The sequence below is a fragment of the Sebastes fasciatus genome, chromosome 13 (genome assembly GCF_043250625.1).
Source record: "Sebastes fasciatus isolate fSebFas1 chromosome 13, fSebFas1.pri, whole genome shotgun sequence".
Classification (NCBI taxonomy): Eukaryota; Metazoa; Chordata; class Actinopteri; order Perciformes; family Sebastidae; genus Sebastes; species Sebastes fasciatus.
The window spans coordinates 29,395,379-29,415,640 of NC_133807.1; the positions used below are offsets into that span (position 1 = coordinate 29,395,379).

Genomic DNA, 20,262 nt, shown 5'->3' on the forward strand with positions numbered 1-20,262 from the left:
GTGAGCAGGGGTATGTGAGCCATGCTCACTTTTGCCTTGTCCTTTAATATTGAACACTGAGTCAGAGGGTTGTTGATTCAACTCCATGGTCATTTTTGTGGCTGTAGTTTATGGAATTTTTTTATTTGAGAGTTAAGAATATTTTTTCTCCCTCTTGTATGTGTGGTGTACAAAAAAAAACACCATTCCGATTCAGTTTGTATGTAGATGTACTTGAATAAGAGCATAACGTATGAGGAGAGAGGCTGTAGGAAACTGAACTGGCCTGTCATTTCCACTGAGGTTCTCAATATGGGAACCAGCTCAGGAAAGTCACAGAGAAACACTGGGAGGGACACGTTGGGAAATAAGAGTAAATGGTGCAGAACTGGAGTTTTTTTTTTCCCATGGTGCTTCGGTTTGTGCCGTTTGCCTACTGTAGCCAATCTATTGCATTTCCGTTACCATACACAGAGGTTACTTTTTTTTAATAGAATAAAAATAAAGCTGTAGGGAAAATGTGAGTGAAAAAGCAAAATGTGTCCATGAATTGAAAGAGAGACTATTGACAGTGTGTGTCGTGGCCTTACCTCCTATTCCTCCGAGGCTTATAGAAGTCATTGCCAGCAGACTGTGCTCATGCTTTTTAGCTATGTTAGTGGCACGGCTCTATGGATGGCAATGTCGGTCGGCTCCACTTTGGTCCAGACTGAGTCAGCTCAGCCACTACTGGATTGTTTGCCATGAAATTTCGTACATATATACATTTTTCCCCAGAGGATGAATTCTATTTCTATTGACTTAATGATCCCCTGACTTTTTTCCTGTAGTGTATGGCTGGGCGATATGGCCAGAATCTTCTATCACGATAAAGGTCATTTCATAACTATATGAAATAACACACATGGTAAAGCCTGTTTTTGTAAATTAAATACTTAACAAATTAAAAGTATTTTCTCATTTAACTCGAAACTTTAGTGCAAAATGAAAAGTGAAATTATACAGAGAAAATAAATAAATATAGGCCTAGCATATATCACCGTAGAAACAATATAGAAACATTTATAAAATAGACATTTTTATATCATTTTGACGATATATATTGTGATATTGTCCAGCCCTAATCTAGCGTCCCTAGCGGATCAACGTTTTCACTTATCCTGCAGAGTATCTCAAAATTTTCTGGGCGGATTAGCACAGAATTTGGTACAGACATGAATGATTCCCAGATGATGTATCGTACTGATTTTGGTGATCCACTGACTTTTCCCAAGCTCCCAGGAAGAGCGCCAATCGTTGATGCCAATTTTCGTAGTGGCCAAACGGCAGTACTACAACTTCCGTGTCCGTCACGTGATGCCATTTGACCCAAGAAGACTTTTTCCCCATAGACTTTTTTTTGAGGTGAATCAACTTCCCAGTATGAACACTTGATTAGCCCTTATTTAAATCATTAGGTCCTAAAAGTTATAAAATGCGCCTGCTCCATGGGCCCAATGAATGCGGAAGATCGCTGGAAGATCCGGGTACTTTTCCACTCGGAAGTCGAGCCATTTTGGCTTCATGCGCCACTGAGCAACTTTCATAGGAATGAACGGGGCCCCGCCTCCAACGCTGTGTCCAGTTCTCTTTATACATCCATGACTTTTCCACCATGAGGTTGGCATTTGTATTTTGTTAGTAAAATGTCTTATAACCTGTTGGATGGGTTGCCATGAAATTTGCGACACGCATACATTTCCTCCTCTAATTGTAATCACCCATAACTTTTCATCTTGCCACCAGCAGGTCAACATTTCAAGCTGTCCACTACTTAAGTTTATGACCTGCAGATTTAATACCATTCCCATCAGCCCTCAGCAAAAGCTTCTCTTGAACTCTGCTGCATTGTCCCAATACATCTCTGATTCCCATTGTGAGGTTCTGGGAATTCCCTTTTGACTCCACCCGCTGCCCTGTAAAAGGGGAATCATAATAGCTCTGTGGTTTATGACATGCTATTGTAAAGCCCCTTTTCTTTTATTTTTATTATTTAAGATGCCCTCACTGATCATATGTCTTGAGTCAACATTAGCAATTAAAAGAGTGTTAGGTGGATTTCAGGAACCCCACAGGATACAGCTGTTACCACACACACACCCACAGTATTTTTCTATAGAAGTGACTCGAGTCACCAATCCCACCTCAACCATATCATCCTCAATAGCCACGTTAAGCTTTCCTGCAGAACCATTGAGGCCTCGTCCAACCCTGCCATTGCGTGGCTGTCTAGGCCCAGTCTAGGAAATCACGGTGACATCACTTCCCTTAAATCCTGAAAGCCTAGTTGAAAATTTACCCAGGTTTAAGGCGTTATACACGCCACATGTCATTAAGCTGGCGGCGGCTTAACGAACATCTCAGCTTTCACGCCGAACTCATCCTCCCGCTAAGTCTACCGACTGCATTGATAAGAATGCTGACTGCTCTTTTCCAATGGAACAATGAGTGGCAGCTGAGAGACTTCACCGCACGCAGACATTGCTCTGAGTCACTTAGCTTATACAGTGTGTGTTTTTGCTTATGGGCGACTTGTGGGAAACGTCTGGCAGGAGCACCGAAGTCCTGCTAATCCTTCAGAACACCCTAGAAGTGCTCGGTATTGTGAGGGCTGGGTCTTTATTTGGAAATTCAATTAAATGGCGACCGATGAATTAGGCTCAGCCATAGGCCTCGAGTTGTGTGATTACAGAAGAAGATACTGACAGGCTGATTAAAGCTCCCCATCTTTCTTTTAAAGTTTGCATGCAAGCGTGCTGTCTTCAAACTAGCCCCTTGGTACCTGACCTGAGGGACTGTTGGCAGCAGGCGCAGCACGTTAGATGAGCGTCTTCGTGTCAAGCAGTCGCACTCTAATGGTCACAAGCCCCCGACTGGGGATCAGATCCCCTTTGCTTTCCTTTCCCATAATGATGCAGTCTCTCTAATCTGAGGATCCTCTGGGACGGAGTTTGAGCTCTCAGCCTGTGATTTAGCGGGCCATAGCCTTTCTTATCTGAACGTTTTTCAAAGCTAAAAAAGAGCAAGCTCGTGAGCCTCTGTAGTTTAAAGGCAACCAGTTCTTCAGGCTGAGAGACGCCAGGGACCAACAGGCTTCCATAATGATGAAGTTACTATTTCAAGCATTTCTGTCCTCTGTACTTGATTCTTATGAACGTGATGTATTTATATCACACATTTTCAGTAATAATCATAGACTGTATGTAAAGAGTGGACGTAGTCACCGTAGGGCTGCTCCAAATACCATTTTTTGGGGCTTCGAAGCTTTGGTTAGAAATATTCAAAGGTATTCTAAGCTTCGCGGTGCGGCACAGCAGGCTGACATGTTCTTCTGTCGCCATCTCCCCCGTGCCCGGGTCAGCGCCGCCGCCACACCACTGTACCCACAGTCACCTCTACTCTATTTGACTCTAAATGGGACCTTAATTTTCTAAATAAACATCATGCTGTATTGAAGAAGACTTGAAACTATCGATTGGGACCATAAACTCATGTTTACAATGTTTACTGAGGTAATAAATCAAGTGAGGAGTAGGCTCATTTTCTCAGAGACTTCTATACAATCAGACTTCTTTTTGCAACCAGAGGAGTCGCCCCCTGCTGGCTGTTAGGTAGACGACTGATAATAATCTGTTAACTGTGTTTGGAACTACCCTTCTCTAAAACTATGAGAGTGATTCTTTCACGCGTCAGAGATTCAATTGTAGCCAAAGTTTTTTGTTTTTTTTATCCAACCTTACTATCTGGAGAGATTTCAGTAAATTAACTTCTTGTCAGAGTGTGGAAACGACATCTCGCTGCTCCTCAGTAGATAGCAGAACGCCGCACACCGACTATCCTCGAGCATCTGTGTTTACTGAGGATGAAAGACGCACCAGGACATTGTGCATCTCAGGCAAGACGGAAGGAGATGCACAAACGCAACCTTGCTTTGTGGAACCCAAACAGTTAGCAGACGATTTGTGAACACATCCCTCTGAGGAAAAAAAAAGGCCTTGACCCCCGCGCCGGTTTTGAAAGCAGAAAAAGCAACGCTTTCTGTCTTCTCCTCTCTCATATGCCCCCACCACCACCATCACCATCACCACTACTTCCCACCCCCCTTCTTCCCTCCCACCTTCTCATCCTTTCAAGAGCGGCGTGTCAAAAAACATGGCATCTTACAGCGCTCGCTACAACTCTGAAGAAGAGAAGAGGGAAAAAAGCTGTACCATCCAGTCGGGCTGATTGAAGGCATCTCAGACGCCTTAGGTGTACGACATTCCTCCTCCTCCTTCCTTCACTGACGACTTTATAAACAAGTTTCAAACGCCCCTGATCTAGTTTGACAAACTTTCTCCAAAGAGCATTTGAAGAGAGGATGAGAAAGTGACACCCCCACATGTGCTTTTTTTTTTTTTTTTTTTTTGGGCGCCGGCAGAATCAGGTCTCCACTTACTCTTCTGCTTTTCAATCACTGCCATCGCTCTCTCTCTCTCACTCTTTCTTTTCGTTTTTATCCTTTCTACTCTGACAGGTCTCCTGTGGTCCCCTCAATTGCACAAGAAATGGTGGTAAATCAAGAAAAAAGACACAGAACACTTAACAGAGCTTTGTCAAGGGTACAGTGTGTAAATGTAGCTGAAGCGCAGTAATGAGGAGAGACGTCTAGAAGGCATTTTATGTGTCTTCGTTGGACTTTTGTTTATTTTTATAGATTCCACCATTTCAACAGCAAAGCATGGATACATTTTTTTTCTTTAACATCTTGCATGCGGTTTATGTCTGTCCCTTATTGTGTTGTATCAATATTTATACACTTTACCATACTGTAATTGAATCATATTTTTATTCAGACCATCATCACAGCTGCTCCCCTTTGATTTTCACCAAGAGAAGGTCTAATGTGGTTTGACCGTGCCAAGTAATGTCGTGGGAATTTTCTACTTAATTGTTTTGATGACGAGAACAAACGAGAGCTAGCCTCGGGATGTTGTTAACCACCGACATGTTCACACACTCACAACCAGACTTTCAAGGGAAGAACATTGTCACCCCGCTCCAGGGTTGATTAACACGCTAGAACAGACAGTGACTAAACATGAGTGGCGACATCAAAGCGGATGGCCAGTCATCTTTTCTGTCAAAGGTCCTCTTTGTGTTCCCGTGTGTTGTGTGTTTGTGAGCGGAGACATCTTGTGTGTGATTTGTAGCAAATGAACTAGAAAGAGTTGTTGGAAAAGGTTGAAAAAACATATTGTTTTAAAGGCAGGGTCTTGAAAAAACTAGCAAGAGTACACTAGATTTTTAAAAATGATCCAACCAAAAAAAACGAGCCCAGTGTTGCAAAACTCTTTTGACAATGAAAGTAGCTAGCAAAATCCCTAAATGTAGCGAGAAAGTCACCACGTTGGCAACACTGACAGCCCGTTTCGTTCAGTCCTCCATACAAAGCCACTCTCCCAGAATTATCATTACGAACATAAACATATCATAATGAACGTGAACAGCGAACATGGTTATTGTTAGTACTCACGGCTGTCAAGCTAGCATCTGGTTGAAGACTCCGGTGATGCGCAATGGGTGCACGGGCAGAACGCGCGCAGGCTTGCAGGCTTGCAGGCTTGCAGGCTTGCAGGCTTGCAGGCTTGCAGGCTTGCAGGCTTGCAGGCAGGTAGCCCATCCAATCATTTCATTTGGGCCAAATGTAATGATTGGACGGGCTTATTACATTCCTGTGACAGCTACAGATACCTGATTTTTTTCTTTTCTTTTTTTTGTCAGAGCGTTTGATTTATTGATTGCTGACGTGATTTAATGAGAATTTTAACAAATATAACAAAACATTTTAATGCCTTTTTAAGAACCAAATGTGAGTTACAAAAGACAACGATTACATAAAATAAATGAAAATTAAAAAAAAGTAGATTACAAAACATAGCAGCAAAAAGCTGCGTAAAATGTGCAGGAAATAATAAAGGTAAATTGTGATCAATACTAAAAAGTGTGTTTTAAAATGGATGATTGTTATGTTAAAGATTATAGTGATTCAACCAAGACTAGTCTATTGTTGTTACTGTCAGCGGCCAAAGACGAAGCAGCAACCTCCTGAAGCTAACGTGGAAGTGCCATAAACTGCACGTTTTCGAATGGCCGCTTGAGGCTGGCTCAAAAAGCGTGTAAATCCCCGTAGAGCCCCATGGCAAAATGTACAGCAGAAATAAACATGTTTACAGCCTGGTTCAAAAAAACTGTTGTGGTCTCTATAACGAATTTCCCAGTTCATGACAACTGTCCGGGGGTTGAACGGGAGACTACGTCCATATTTTATACAGTCTATGCCAAAGACTGATATGGTACAGTCTCTCTAGCACCACCTGCAGATCAGAATATAAAGACTGCCAAAGGATAAACCCCTTTTTATTTGACATAAAAACATGCTCTGTTTCTCTGGTACACCCTCAGACAATTTCACTTTTTAGCCCCACTAGTGGTTTGGTTCTGAATAGACAGTGTGTAATGATCCTTACAGCCTCACAGGGCTGCTGTCCTCAACAAAAGACATTCTTAACTGACTGTTAGTCACCGGATTTCTTCAATTAATCAATTACTTTTAATGATCTATCATTTACTGTCTCTCTGCAGACAAAGAGAACGCCTTTCAGAGACCGAGCCATATTTGTGACTAATAATGCCACGCCAGAGATGTGATAATTATTCTCCAGTAATGACCAGTGACTAATAGATCGTTTTGTATAAAAAGACCATAGAAGAATAGGTCATTATGGTTTCATTTGACTAAGACCGGGAAGCCGTCTGGCTTTAGGAGATCTGTTCCAACATGCACATGACAACGCTGAACTTTTGATCCTCTGAAAACACTGAAGACAGACACTCTCTTCATGATTAACTGCTACGTGTATGCAGAACTACGCACACACACACACACACACACACACACGGGCTGTCACTTTGTTGTGCTCACTATAGACCGACTGAAGATTTTATCGCAAACATGTACACACACACAAAAACACACAGTGGAATACTTCACACTGGGGTTTTTTAAGCTCTGCACACGGGTAAATGTTTTAAAATGTTAATGTGGTTTATTTCATCATCAGCTGCGCTCGTGTGCAAGACGGGACGCCCTGTATCTTCTTTCATCCAGATTCATGTTATCTCTGTTATCCTGTCACTCTATATTTTATTTATTTTCCAAGGCGTGTCTCTAAAAAATAAGTTAGGACACGGATCTCAATGTTTAACTCCCTAGAACAAAATGTGTTACTTGTGTTGCCTGATAATGAGTTTCATAACATTTCATCCCCCAAGCAGAGGATTTTTTTGCTTACTAATTTCATTTCCTACATGGAAATAAAGGCGGATTCACTAGAGTTCAAAGTGCTCCAGAAGTCCATACATATGACATTTGGTTTTCTTTGTGTTTCCAGACTGAGATGAAGATGAAAGTTCTGGAGTCCAAACATCAGGAGGAGAAACTGAAGATGCAGCAGAGACATGATGCAGATGTTGAGAAAGTAAGAATCAATACTGAAAGGTAGTAAACTCTGTGTCAGCACAATCTAATTTCTGTACCGTATCAGAAAAGGCATATTGATGTCACTAATTTAAGGATTTCTAACGAGTCATTAGCGTAACAGTAACCTACGTAGCATCACAGGTCACATCACAATACAGTTGGCTGTTGGGAAATGACAGAAAGTGTGAAATCAAGCTTTAAATTATTAGTTCTATATTAGTTCTTTTAATATTCATTATTTCTTTTGGCTATGGAATCGTCTCTTACAATCATGGATGCTTGTAAATGCAGAGTAAACCAGCAGACCTAGTCTTATATTGATTCAATCAAGCTTTGTTTACATTCGTGCGGGCCTCCACAGATGGCAAAGGTGTTTATGCTCAACACGTTGTTCTTTGCAGTATTCTCCAAAAACGCCAGAGGGCATACAAACGAGATTCTGTGAAGAAACAAGAGTGTTACCGGCAAAACGCCAACCTCAATGCAGAGGAGGACTTGTAATTAACTGTAAACTCATATCTCATATTCATGGGCAAACTTTATCGCCTTTATACGATCCCTGTAAAGAAAGAAGTAAATGTATTATAATGAAACGAAGGTTGAAGGGTTTAATACCCTGTAAACACTTTGATTTTGCCGGCAAAACCAAGATCTGCTTTTAAAGCATTTAAAAACAAATTGGCCGTCTTTCTATTTCATTATTTCACTTCTTAATTTAAAGCTGCAGTGGGTAGAAACGGAGCAAATATGATTAAAAAAAGTTATTTTCATAAAACGCTATATCCTGACAGTAGTGCATGAGAGAGTCAATCTGAAAACAATCATGTTCCTCTGTGTCCTTCGGTGCTCCTAATGGCATCTGCTAGATTTAACAGACCGGAGGAAAACAACCAATCAGAGCCGAGCTGGAGCCGAGCCGTCTCTGAGCAGCTGTCAATCACTTGCTAACTCCGATCAAACGATCAAACTAGGCAGCGCTGATCAAATATGAATCAATATTATGTTACTGTAATGCCTATTTCTCTCCTCAAATGTTTTCAGAAACATCTTGTAGTGTACTGTTTAGCTGGAAAATGAGAAAGTTTGTGACCCGGCAGTCATATTGAGATCATTTGAGGAAATACCAAGCACCGCCCACCAGCCGGAGCATAGCCAATAGGAACGCTCTCTCTCTCTGAAATGACCTGTGATTGGCCAAAAATGTTTAAAGCCAGGGTCACAAGGAGGTGCAGAAGTCTAGTTTTCTCTCAGAATACTTGATTACAATATGCTGAACGGTTATTATGGAACTTTTGCTCAATGATGCCAAAAATATTCTGCCTACAGCCACTTTACGTGATTTGTCTTTATTTTATTGTGACAGTCCTGTCTGAAAAGCCCCCGCTCGCACAACGGGCGCCTGGGTACAAAAATTCAGAGGTGCACGACCAAGCGATGCAACAACTTGCGCAATACGTGATGATGTCATTTTTAGCTTGCGCACCCTTGCACCTGGAACGCTATGGTGAGCATAAACCCCGCTTTAGTCTACCGCAGATACTGCAGGAAGCACAACCAAGGTCCTATAGTGTTGTATAGACATGATGCCCTGTCAGAGTCTGAAAGGGAAGGGCGTAGTCTGACCGTGGCTGAATCTCATTCCGGGATGCTTTTCTACGGCTTCTCTTTGGTTCTGATTTGCATGAAATAATTACTCATTTTCAGTCGCCACATCTCATCAGGCAACCACGATCTCAAGTGTATAAAACCCAAACTGAGCCGGCACTGGTAGAATATCCACTGTATAACAAAACACTTTTATTGAGAAATGGCACATCAAAAGAGTTTCAAATGACTGATGAATGATCATTTCTCGTGGGGACACTGAACAGGCAGCTCTGTTAACTTGAGCACTCATGAAAACAAGTTAACCTGCGTTACGATGCCCATCATCGACTCTTGATTCCATTTGGTGGCTAATGAAAAGGAAAGGAACGAGTCGCTCCTCTTCTCATCGCCCTGTACCGCAAATAATCAGCTCTTCAAAGCTCTTTTGTCATCTAGTGAAAATAGCGGCGAAGCTGGTTTATTTCACACTCGGTGCCCATCAGTTAGGCTGCAGATCAAGCACCTGGGATCTGTCACGTCCTCGGTATGACTTGCCTTTGCTGCCACAGAAGCTTTTAATAAAAGAGAAGAAAAAAACACTCCAATTTTCTCTCCACTTTAAGATGCCCATTGCTTCTTTGTTGCTTGACAAGAGACAGGATGACAGCTAGCTCTCTTTCTCTCCCTCTCTTTAATTACATACAGATTGCGAGTAATGTCCGATTTAATTTCCTCAGAATTTTACCCAGCATTCCCTCTAATGGCTTCAAAGGGGAGTAATTCAGGGGTGCACTCTGACGAGGCTGATGGAAGGTGGGCAGGCTAGGTTTAGTTTTAATTAGTCTCCTCATGAATAATGTATAGGCTGCTGAAAGGCTACTGGTCATTGTGGAGAGAGGCTAATGAGCGAACAGGCCGGAGTGTTGTATGCTAATGGTTGTGGATCAGTACAAAAATATTGAATAACCTCAGGTGAAGAAGCACTTCTTTGTGTTATTTTTCCAAACATGCAAATGATCTGAGACTAACAGTGGACCACAGAAGACAAAAGATGGTAATTAATAACTGTATTTTGTTTTGAATGCCACTGGGATTAAATTACAGTCGTGTTTCTGTTGAGAAATGTGTTGCTGTTTCTCTATACTAGTGCAGTGTCCGTCCGTAACGGGCGGATTGCTTGGCAGAAGTTCTGCTTGCAGCGTTGTCGAGAACTGCGGTACGACTGCTTGTAACCCGCCAAGTGTGAAGTGGGTTGGATGAACGTTTCTCAAGAGACAGTCATACACAGACAGACAGACAGACAGAGAATACTTCCTCTATAGTTAGATGATGCTGCTACAGCGTCATCTATGTGGCACCAAATTTGCCAAATTCACTCAGACATCTGTCCATCAAATGCGGAATTTGGTGACAATTGCTCAAAATTTGTAGGAGGAGTAGCAAAAAAAATCTGATTTAGACAAAATTAAAAATGGCGGAACATCAGTTTAGACGCAAATGGGCGTAGTTTATAGAGGTAGATTCATCTGGACCCACACAATCCAGGGAATTTTGTTTCTGAGACATACAGTTCAAAAGTTACAGGCCAATACGTAAAGTTCATTGTTATAGTGCCACCATCTGGACAAATTGCACCACATTCATCACCTCACTCCCTCGGGTCCTGAGCAATACACCCAACAAGTGTGAAATAGATCGGATGAGCGGTTCTTGAGATATAATAACAGGAATAACACACAGAAGGACAGACAGACAGACAGAGCTTCCTTGCTTTACAGTTCGATGTACAGAGAGTACACTCATGTTCTAACTCCAGATTTTGTAGGTGTGTTTTCTTCCCCGGTTTCCCTCCATTCACTGGTGATATTGGTTAAAGTCGTGGACAGCCAGTCTGGATTACCCCCCCCCCATCCCCACCCCCCTGCATTAGGATGTCTTATAAAAGCCTAAAATGGGCACCCTAAAAGCCGTCATTTCCCACCTTCTAGTGCACTCTCCCCGGACCTGACACCGTGTCAGCGCCTTGCACGGTGGACCCCTAAAAAGATCTCTCTCTGGGGGCGGTGAAATGGGGAAAAAATTGGATATCCCTAAATGTTCGGTGAACTTTGCTCCATGCTCCTTTCATCTCCTCCATCCCATTCACACGCAGAGAGGATGACAGGCTTGGCGACTAAGTGCACTTGGATAGAACAAAAATGCCAGAAAGATAAAGTCTTCTGGGCTTTGGGACGGTTCTTGACGGAAAAATAACAACTCTCACATTCTGCCATTTCAGCCAGAAAATCAGAGTCTCATCTGTTGATGGACTAGTCTGTTTTGTTCTGTCTTGTTAATTGGATGAGTAATACCAATACCCAGGGCTGAAAGTAGGTTGAAGTTCTTGCCAGTACTACAACGCTACCCCAACCTCCATCGCTTAATATGGTTCTCCTCCCACCCCCAACTTCATGCATCCCTGAACACACGATTCAATGCCTGTATGGTGTAGAAAGGAATTAGAAACACTTGACATCATGTATAGCAAATTATTTATTTAAATGAAGGTGGTCTTTCATGAACACCTCCGCACCTAATGACATTGATGCTATTGATGATGTCGATGACGATGATATTGATGATGAGGATATTGAGGATGTTGTTGATGTTGATTAGGATATTCATGATGATGATGACATTGACGACGTTGTTGATATTGTTAATGATGACAAAAGTGATATCTGCTTCTATACACCCTGTGCACTGCCTGTCGGCACCTGTGTCAGATCGGACTTGAAGCTGTTGTTGGCACTTACTCACGTTGTTCCCTCCAAATTCTCAGATGTACGTCACTTTGGACAAAAGCGTCTGCTAAATGATATTGTAGAATTGTAAATGGTGAAAGTGCTGCAGAATAATTTGTAAATGTTGACAAAACTTTTCAAGTTTTGAGTTGTTGTTCCCACTTAAGGGGGCATTCACGTGAATTTTACGAGTCAGGAACTCGTATTTCCGATTATTCCGACACCACATGAATGCAGCACAATTGGCCTATCTGGCAATGTTAAAGAAAGTGAAACAGCATTGCCACGTCTCAACAAATCGAGCTGTGATTAGGGATATTTGATACAAACCCGCACGGTTGTACCGGAGCGCAGTCATTTGCATGAGTGTCGCTCCCCGTCTGAAAATACCTTAATGCGTACAAACAGACAAAACCAAACTGAGAACATAACGTCCTCGGCGGAGGTAACTAACTCTATGTTGACCTGATGTTAGCAGATGTGTTTTCTTGTTGGAAATGCATGAGTGACGGGTTGTATGTGGGTTTTGGCAGGCAGCTGCTGTCCCGTCTTCCCAGTACTGTGTACCCGCACTGAATCATTAAGTGGTACCGGCCTTCTTTCACCCCTACAAATACCATTATGAGGTTTAGATGATTGGATTTCATTGTGAGAGTATGTTTCAGTAAGGTGACTGCAGATTCATCAAACCTACAGAGCACAGTTTTACAAGAAACTGTGGGCAGAAAACCACCCTCGTAAATTTGTTTACAACCTGTTAGAAAATGTGCCACTCCAGGCAGTAGACACGCCCTCAGACCGACTGCATAATGTACATATACATGCATCATTATGCAGCTGAGCCAAGACACCTTCTTCTTCCCCAACATGCTAGACTGTCCTCTTTATACTGGAGCGCCAACTCTCCATGGCCTTATTTAACTAATTGCTCACAGATGGCAGCAAGCAGATGCAGTTACCTCATCGCACCTCGGCACAGGTGGTTCACTCAGATGGCATTTCACTCCGTTAGCCTGTAGCCTGGTTTAGGATTAGATGGGCATGTGGAGGATGAGGTCTTATCAGGTCATACAGTGAATTATGTATACAAAATGTTCCACGTCCCTTTAAATATCATCTTAAGTTTTGTTTTTGTCAAATGATCATATGTTTTGTTGTAGTGTACACGAACATTACTGATGTAAATAATCCTTTAACATCATCAGAAAACATTTATTATTTACATTTAGTTGTACTCTTAGTGCCTTTTTTAATAGACTTACTCAATTTAAAGGAGCCCTGTGGGGTTTCCTTGTAAACAAACGAAGGTTTCTGTTTACGTTCAGTATTTTTCACCTAAACACATCGTGTATATCCTTTAGGCTGAACAGACTGGCTTTCATGAAAATGTTTGCATTGTTTCTTAAAATTGTGAATCCTGCATTGTTTACGTTTGTTTACTTGCTAGCAGACTTCTTCTTCCCTGCCTTTTTGGCGCATCACTGCGTTTCTTGGCGTGGTACACCCACCTGTAGATTGGTTAAAAATGGGAAATCATTGCCAGGATGTATCCTTGTGTGTGTGTGTGTGTGTGTGTGTGTGTGTGTGTGTGCATGTGAACCAACAAAGCAGGGACCCACATTGCTCCAGAGGGCTACTAGTGGTCAGACACTCCGCAGGGTACCTTAAGAGTGATTACAGGTTTCAATGCTGTTTTTGAGTTTTGGCGGTTTTGTTCCCTTCTGTTTATATTCGGTTCACGACTGGTACCTTTTAAATATAAATGTGTAAAAGCCTCTTGGGGGAAATAAATCTAAACTTTGCATGTCTATTGATAGCTTTTTGATTTATAGCTTTCATAGCTACCGGTGAAAGTAAAAAGCTCTAACAAAGACACTTTAACAAGTTTTCTCAGCAGTAAAAAAGAAAAGCTGACTGTTCTCCAGTATGTGTTTTAAAAACCCTCTCCCTCCTTAGATTCTGGACCGAAAGAACGGTGAGATCGAGGAGATGAAGAGCGTGTACCGCGCCAAGCAGAAGGAATCGGAGGAGATGATCCGTAAACTGGAGAAGAAAGGTGAGAGGTCACGGGATTGCGGGGTTAACTGGAAGGATGTTTATACTGGTGTCTCTGAACACTCAGTGTAAAAAGCCCCGAAAAGATACAACTCCACGAGAGGCTGCACCGGTGTGGAGTGACGCTCTCCAGCTGTGCTGCTCGATCTAAATTTTAATCGCACAATGTGTGCCTTTTCTCGTCTTCATGCTTAATTTCTTCATCCCTGTTCCTCTCTCACTCCTCGCCTCTCCGTCTGTCTCTAAAAGCATTTGATGAGAAGCATATAAACTTGGCGAAGAGAAGCGCTACTGGCCATTTGATAGAAGCAATATCTTTATTGACATTGATTTACTGACAGCACATCAATGAGCATGAGTGTGTGTGTGTGTGTCCGTTAGTCTGTGCACATACCCTGAGGCAGGGCCTGACTGCTCTCCGTATGTGTGTGTGTGTTGGTGTGTGTGTGCTCTCCCACAGTTCAAAGTGTGCTGCGGGAATCCCAGGTCATCTGCGAGAGCAAAGAGAAGCAGATCGCTGAGCTGAAGAAGATGTCGGATCAGAGCGCCGACTCCCTGAAAAACGAGTGGGAGAAGAAGGTATGAGGAAAAAGTTGAAGGGTTTGGATATTTCTGCAGCCAAGCCCCCCCTGTAAGCAGCCCTGAGCCAGAGGAAGACTGTTTGATAGCATGAGACTAGCAGACTTCGCTGGGAGCAGGCAAGCTCTGCTGCACCGTTAGAAAAAACTATTTATTCTTTCATGCTGTGCTTAAGTTAGTGTGGGATTTTTTTTTTTTTTTAGTGCTGAAAAATTAATGCTCCCTGCCCTGGGTAAATTGTGTTTTCACTCCCGATAGCTCGAGCTAACCGAGCCGTTGGAGCTCAATAAGATCCTAATGAAATTTCCACTCATCTCTTCAGGGTCACTTAGCGTATGATGAGCAACGATTTTTGCTCAGATGTCATAATGGAAAAAAAATCTACTTAGCCATTCAAAAAATGTGGTTTATTCCCCTCGAATAAGCAAGAAATAGATTTTATGAAAGGAGAAATTATTAAAAAGAAATGAAGCAAAGTAGTCGTGGAAATACAGTACAGGGAGAAAGATCTGTGGCTGATATGTAGTTATTCTGCGCCCCTCCAGCTGCATGCTGCTGTGACTGAGATGGAGCAGGAGAAGTTTGGATTGCAGAAGAAACACACTGAGAACATCCAGGAGCTGCTGGAGGACACCAACCTCAGGCTGGCTAAGATGGAGGCCGAGCACAATGCTCGGTCGCAGGCGACTGTGAGTACAGGAGCAGGTGTTGGTGTGCGTGTTCAGGATTAAGATTAGGGTAACGTCAACGTTAACTCGATAACATGTTAACATGTTAACGCAAATTAGTTTTAACGCCACCAATTTCTTTAACGCATTAACACAACTTGTCATGTCGCGAAGGAGGCAAAATGACGCTCCAAACTTACTAAAGTTTGGCGAGGAAAAACTGTCATGGCCATTTTCAAAGGGGTCCCTTGACCTCTGACCTCCAGATATGTGAATGAAAATGGGTTCTATGGGTACCCACGAGTCTCCCCTTTACAGACATGCCCACTTTATGATAATCACATGTAGTTTGGAGCAAGTCATAGTCAAGTCAGCACACTGACACACTGACAGCTGTTGTTGCCTGTTGGGCCAGCGTATTTTTTATGCTAAATGCAGTACCTGTGAGGGTTTCTGGACAATATCTGTTATTGTTTTGTGTTGTTAATTGATTTCCAATAATACATATATACATGCATTTGCATAAAGCAGCATATTTGCCCACTCCCATGTTCCCATGAGTATTAAATACTTGACAAATCTCCCTTTAAGGTACATTTTGAACAGATAAAAAAAAATGTGATTGACTATGGACTATCATGCAATCACAATTAAATATTTGAATCGATTGACAGCCCTAATTTAGGTATTAATCATCAAGCTGAAGGAAACTTTAGTTTTGTCAGCACGTTATATCATTTACATCAGTTTTATGCATACAAGACAACTTTATGTTTTACTTCAAATGGCATCAAGTGGTAACAGTTTTTTCCCCAGACCTCATGTAACCTGATTTAACATGGATTAGTATACTCATGTTTATTCCACCCGTCTGTGATCATCACTTCATACCGAAGAGAATGAGCATGAGAGCAGCTTTAGACCGAGGAGGAGCCGTTCGCTCGCTGCTGTTTAGGAGATCCATCTTAAAACAGCAGCAGGAGATTCAAGTGTTCAGACACTTTGTGGGGGCAGATTATTTTATATACATGACACCAGACTTTCACCGGAACAAACGGGATTGTGGGTGACGAGATGGGCGTATTTTTTGCATAAAACTCTTGCCTTGTTTAGCTCTAAGGAAAGCGTATACATCTGTCATGTCTCTAGTTATACGACGGTGACAAACGCCACTCCGTGGCTCAAATGAAGGGAGACTTCCCGCAACCTCTGGGCGAGAATGACTCTCATATCTGTCATCTTTATAAAGGTCTTTGATCCAAGTGTGTATTAAATCTTCCGCATGGCAATGGTTGTGCGTGCACACACACTAATACACACACACCTCCCAAAGCTGCCGCTTCTTTGATGTCATATGAAAGGACTTTGGGTTTTTAAGTGGGATCGTGCACATTACACTAATGGGGATCATCAACACCAGAGGCCAGTTGAATACACTGCTTCATAAATAGCATTGTTATCAGTATCAGCATTCGTGGGCTCTCATACACATCACACATACACACACACACACACACACACACACACACACACACACACACACACACACACACATTGCTTCTGGCCTTAATCTGTCAGCAGGCTCACATTTAAGAGGCATCAAACACTGGACATCGCAGGGCCGGTGGAAAGGCCCCTCTTTTAATAATTAAGGACAGACAAGGCCCTAGAGAATGAAAAGAGCCCTCTGTCACTGTAAATTAGCTGCTCTCCTGCTGTGAGTTTGGGCTGACCTACACACACACACACACACACACACACACACACACACACACACGTGCCTTGTGTAGGAAGTTCAAAGTGGACTTTATCTCAGTTGAGTTGTTGTTTCGTGGTTGGTTAGCTTAAATCTTTAGAATCAATGTTCTTTTATTGTGAAAGGGTCTGTCTTGCTCTGTTGACTTGTTGCTGAAAGTTATAGCCCTTTTTATTGCCAGTCTGTTGCTAGGGCAACAACTTTGGTCCAAGTTTACTTCCTGTTAGCTACTACGTTGCAACAGGAAATACAAAGAAAGTCTATGTTGTCAAGTTTGAAAAGGTTTATTATACGAGTTTAAAACTTTTAAGATATCAGTCAGAAGACCTGAATTTATCCGATATGCAGACATTCAGTCTTCCACGACTTTGACCCAGAAGCTTCAGTAGCTTTGAGCATGTGGTTCGTACAGTTATTGATACTATTGGTGCCTTCAAATGGGGTCGTGTTTTACGAGATGAGTACATATGAACGCCCCCTTCATGTCGTATTCACAACCTCGTAAGTGGAAAGTTTCTGAAAACTCTGAGTTCACGAGTTGTGACGTGATTGTTGACATTGTGAGAAATGGTGGAGCCCATTGAAATTTCATTTAAATATATTTGAATTTTAGTCGTGTATTGTTTTACTTGGTAATTTTATAATATGTCTGAGGAAAATGTTGATATTCCCAACAGCCTCATCTTTCTCCTCTTTCATTATGTCTTTGCATTTCCTGCATTATGTTACCTGTTTGCTGGCTTGCTAAATCATTAGCCTCTGTGGCTTCTAGATGCTGACAGTAACGTAATATTGACGTTGCTTAGCAGCAGTGTTCTTCATGACTTAATCACTTGAATGTCAAGCATATCGTGTACACGACTTCACATGTTGTAAACCCAAGCTCACGAGTTTCATCTGAAGGCATCATATATTCCTATCTGTTTCAGGCTACTCCTCCTCTGCTGACTATTTGAGGGGGAGATGTAGCTGCTAATAAAAAGTTCATACTCAGAACACGGTGTGAAAAGGTCCCTCAGTTCACATGTAAAGTACGCACGCCAAGACAAACTCACATCGATGATTCATGTTCATTCAAATACTGGATCTGGTTTAATAACAGTGAAATGAAGAACGTCCATCTACCCGAGTCTTCCCGGTTGGTTTTCTATCCAACGCAGATCAAAGATCTCACAAAGAGGCTTATAGATGTGTCAGGTGTTGTTATTTTTGGAAGTTATCTGTGCACAGGGCAGAGTGACTGAGTACCTGTTTGGAAAGAAAGACAAGCCGCTATCTGCCTAGGTATTGCACCATTCAAACTCTTGAGTGCAGTCCATGCATGTCCATATAATCCGAATGACTGATAGCGTAGATGTGATTAATCTGGTCTTGTGGTTAGAGGTGAACTTGTAGGAATATCCTTTTTCTTTGTACTGCTGATATTTGGCTGGTAGTTGAGCTAGTATTTTGTTATCTTTTGTTGCTAGGAGTGGGTGTAACACATTGACTGTGTATAAAGATGGATGACATGACAGCACCCCGAAAGTGAAGCCAAAACATCTCGATCGCCCCCTGGTGGCTGGATGCAGTATAGGTCATAAAGCCCATTCCCTCCATGGTAGTGGATGGGACAAACTAAAAAGTCAAAGTACACGTCGCATAATTTGAAATGTACGACAGAGGAGATGTAACTTTAACTTTCCATAACATGTCGATTAGATCATAAATGTAGAGTAATGTATAATGTAGATATTATAGAGATATTATGGTTAGTTGTTGTGTCTTTCTAGCCAAACAGCTACCATGGTGCTAAGGTAGCAGCTAGGTGGCTCACGCTAGCAAGCTGCGGCCGTGCTCAGCTCGTGATTGGCTCGGTTGGGTGTGTGGGCGGGACCTCGATACCGCAGCTCCAGCCGCCCGATCACTACTGCGCAGACTCTGGCTCCAAATGACGTCAAAATGTAAGGATGGCAACTCCCGTATCCGGGATGTATTGGCTTCACTTCTTCACTTCAATAGTATGGTTTTCTGTGCATCCATAGTAATGGTCATAGTAAAACAAGAGTAAACAAACTTTGTTTGCCACCTGTCCCACAAGTCCACAGTCTACTCCGTCTCCCTTTCTTATGTCTTCTGTCAGACTCTCTCGTCCACTTGCTGCTCTTCCTCTGACACTGGAGTTTGAAACACAATGTGCTAACGTACTGTACACACAGCCTCAGGAGATGAGTGATGCAGGCTGTCTTCCAGGTGCTGGCCTCAGTTCTCATACAAAAAACTGTAAAAGGTCATCCATCACAAATTACATGTTTTTTTTCCCCATCTTCAAAGACTTTATCACTTCTAAATCTCTGAAGGGGAGCAGAGCTCATAACGCACCTTATGCAGTCGGCTCTTCACACCTTGTAATTCTCCTTCTAAAACACCTAATTAGGGAACGTAATTTGCTACCTGTGAGTGTGTCCAGGTGTCCCCCGGTCCAGCCTGGGCTCTCTGGCAGGAGATGAGAAGAAGCGCCTCTCCATACATAAGTGTCAGCACGCGTCCCAGCCCAACACAGGCCCCTTGTTCCTTTTCTTAGTGCCCTACGCTGCTGACACAAAGACAAAAAAATCTCTCTCACCAGCCTCGCCGGGCGCCGCTGCTCTCATACTCTTTTCAAACACACACAAGGCTCCGTCCTCCCCCCATCCTGTCATCGCCAGCCTCTGTCATCGTCTAGATTGACTAGCACGCTCCATCTTTAATCAGCGCCCCGTCATCGCCTTTATCAGCCGGCCCACGCTGCATTCCACGCTGTCACAAGCACGCTCACACACACACAACATACACGTGCACATGTTGGGGGACAGTATGCAGAGAGGGGACGTTTCTTTTCATCGGAAGAAGCTGTCTGCATCAGCTGGACTTTGATCATTGTCTTTATTGAAAATCTTAATCCAGATTTGAGCTTTTGACATTTGCCGATGAAGTAACTCAACAGTGTTGGTTTACAGCGGAGTGAACTAATCTCAGCCTTCACACATATGATTAGATAGATTGTTCAGATTTCTGTTAAAGTTAATAGTAAACAGTGGAGTTTTCTTTTACATTAAACGTGGGTGGAGCTAAGAACAACCGAACGTTGAATAAGACATTTTCAGGCAACCAAAATGGTTATAATTACCTTTCAAGAACTGAAAACACACTGTGAAAGGGTTAAAGTTGTAAGACGAAAACAACCAGGTTGGTAGCGACCTGTCAATCATACGGTAGCTCTGCCCTAAAGCCTCCCCTGCTTTATGGTCTATTTGACTCTAAATGGGACCATAA

At 42.5% G+C, this 20,262-nt stretch overlaps 1 protein-coding gene across 2 annotated transcripts in view; it reads left to right on the forward strand.

The window, feature by feature from the left end:
• Window positions 1–20,262, forward strand: part of cep112 (centrosomal protein 112) — a 133,763-nt gene that overhangs the window by 22,987 nt on the left and 90,514 nt on the right. For both annotated transcript variants that reach the window (XR_012596791.1, XM_074656745.1), the window contains exons 9-12: window positions 7,452–7,538; window positions 13,867–13,966; window positions 14,426–14,544; window positions 15,090–15,233. Coding sequence is in view for 1 of the 2 variants with exons in the window: in XM_074656745.1 (XP_074512846.1) it covers window positions 7,452–7,538; window positions 13,867–13,966; window positions 14,426–14,544; window positions 15,090–15,233 (450 nt within the window). In the remaining variant the exon portion in view is untranslated. The remainder of the gene's footprint in view (window positions 1–7,451; window positions 7,539–13,866; window positions 13,967–14,425; window positions 14,545–15,089; window positions 15,234–20,262) is intronic.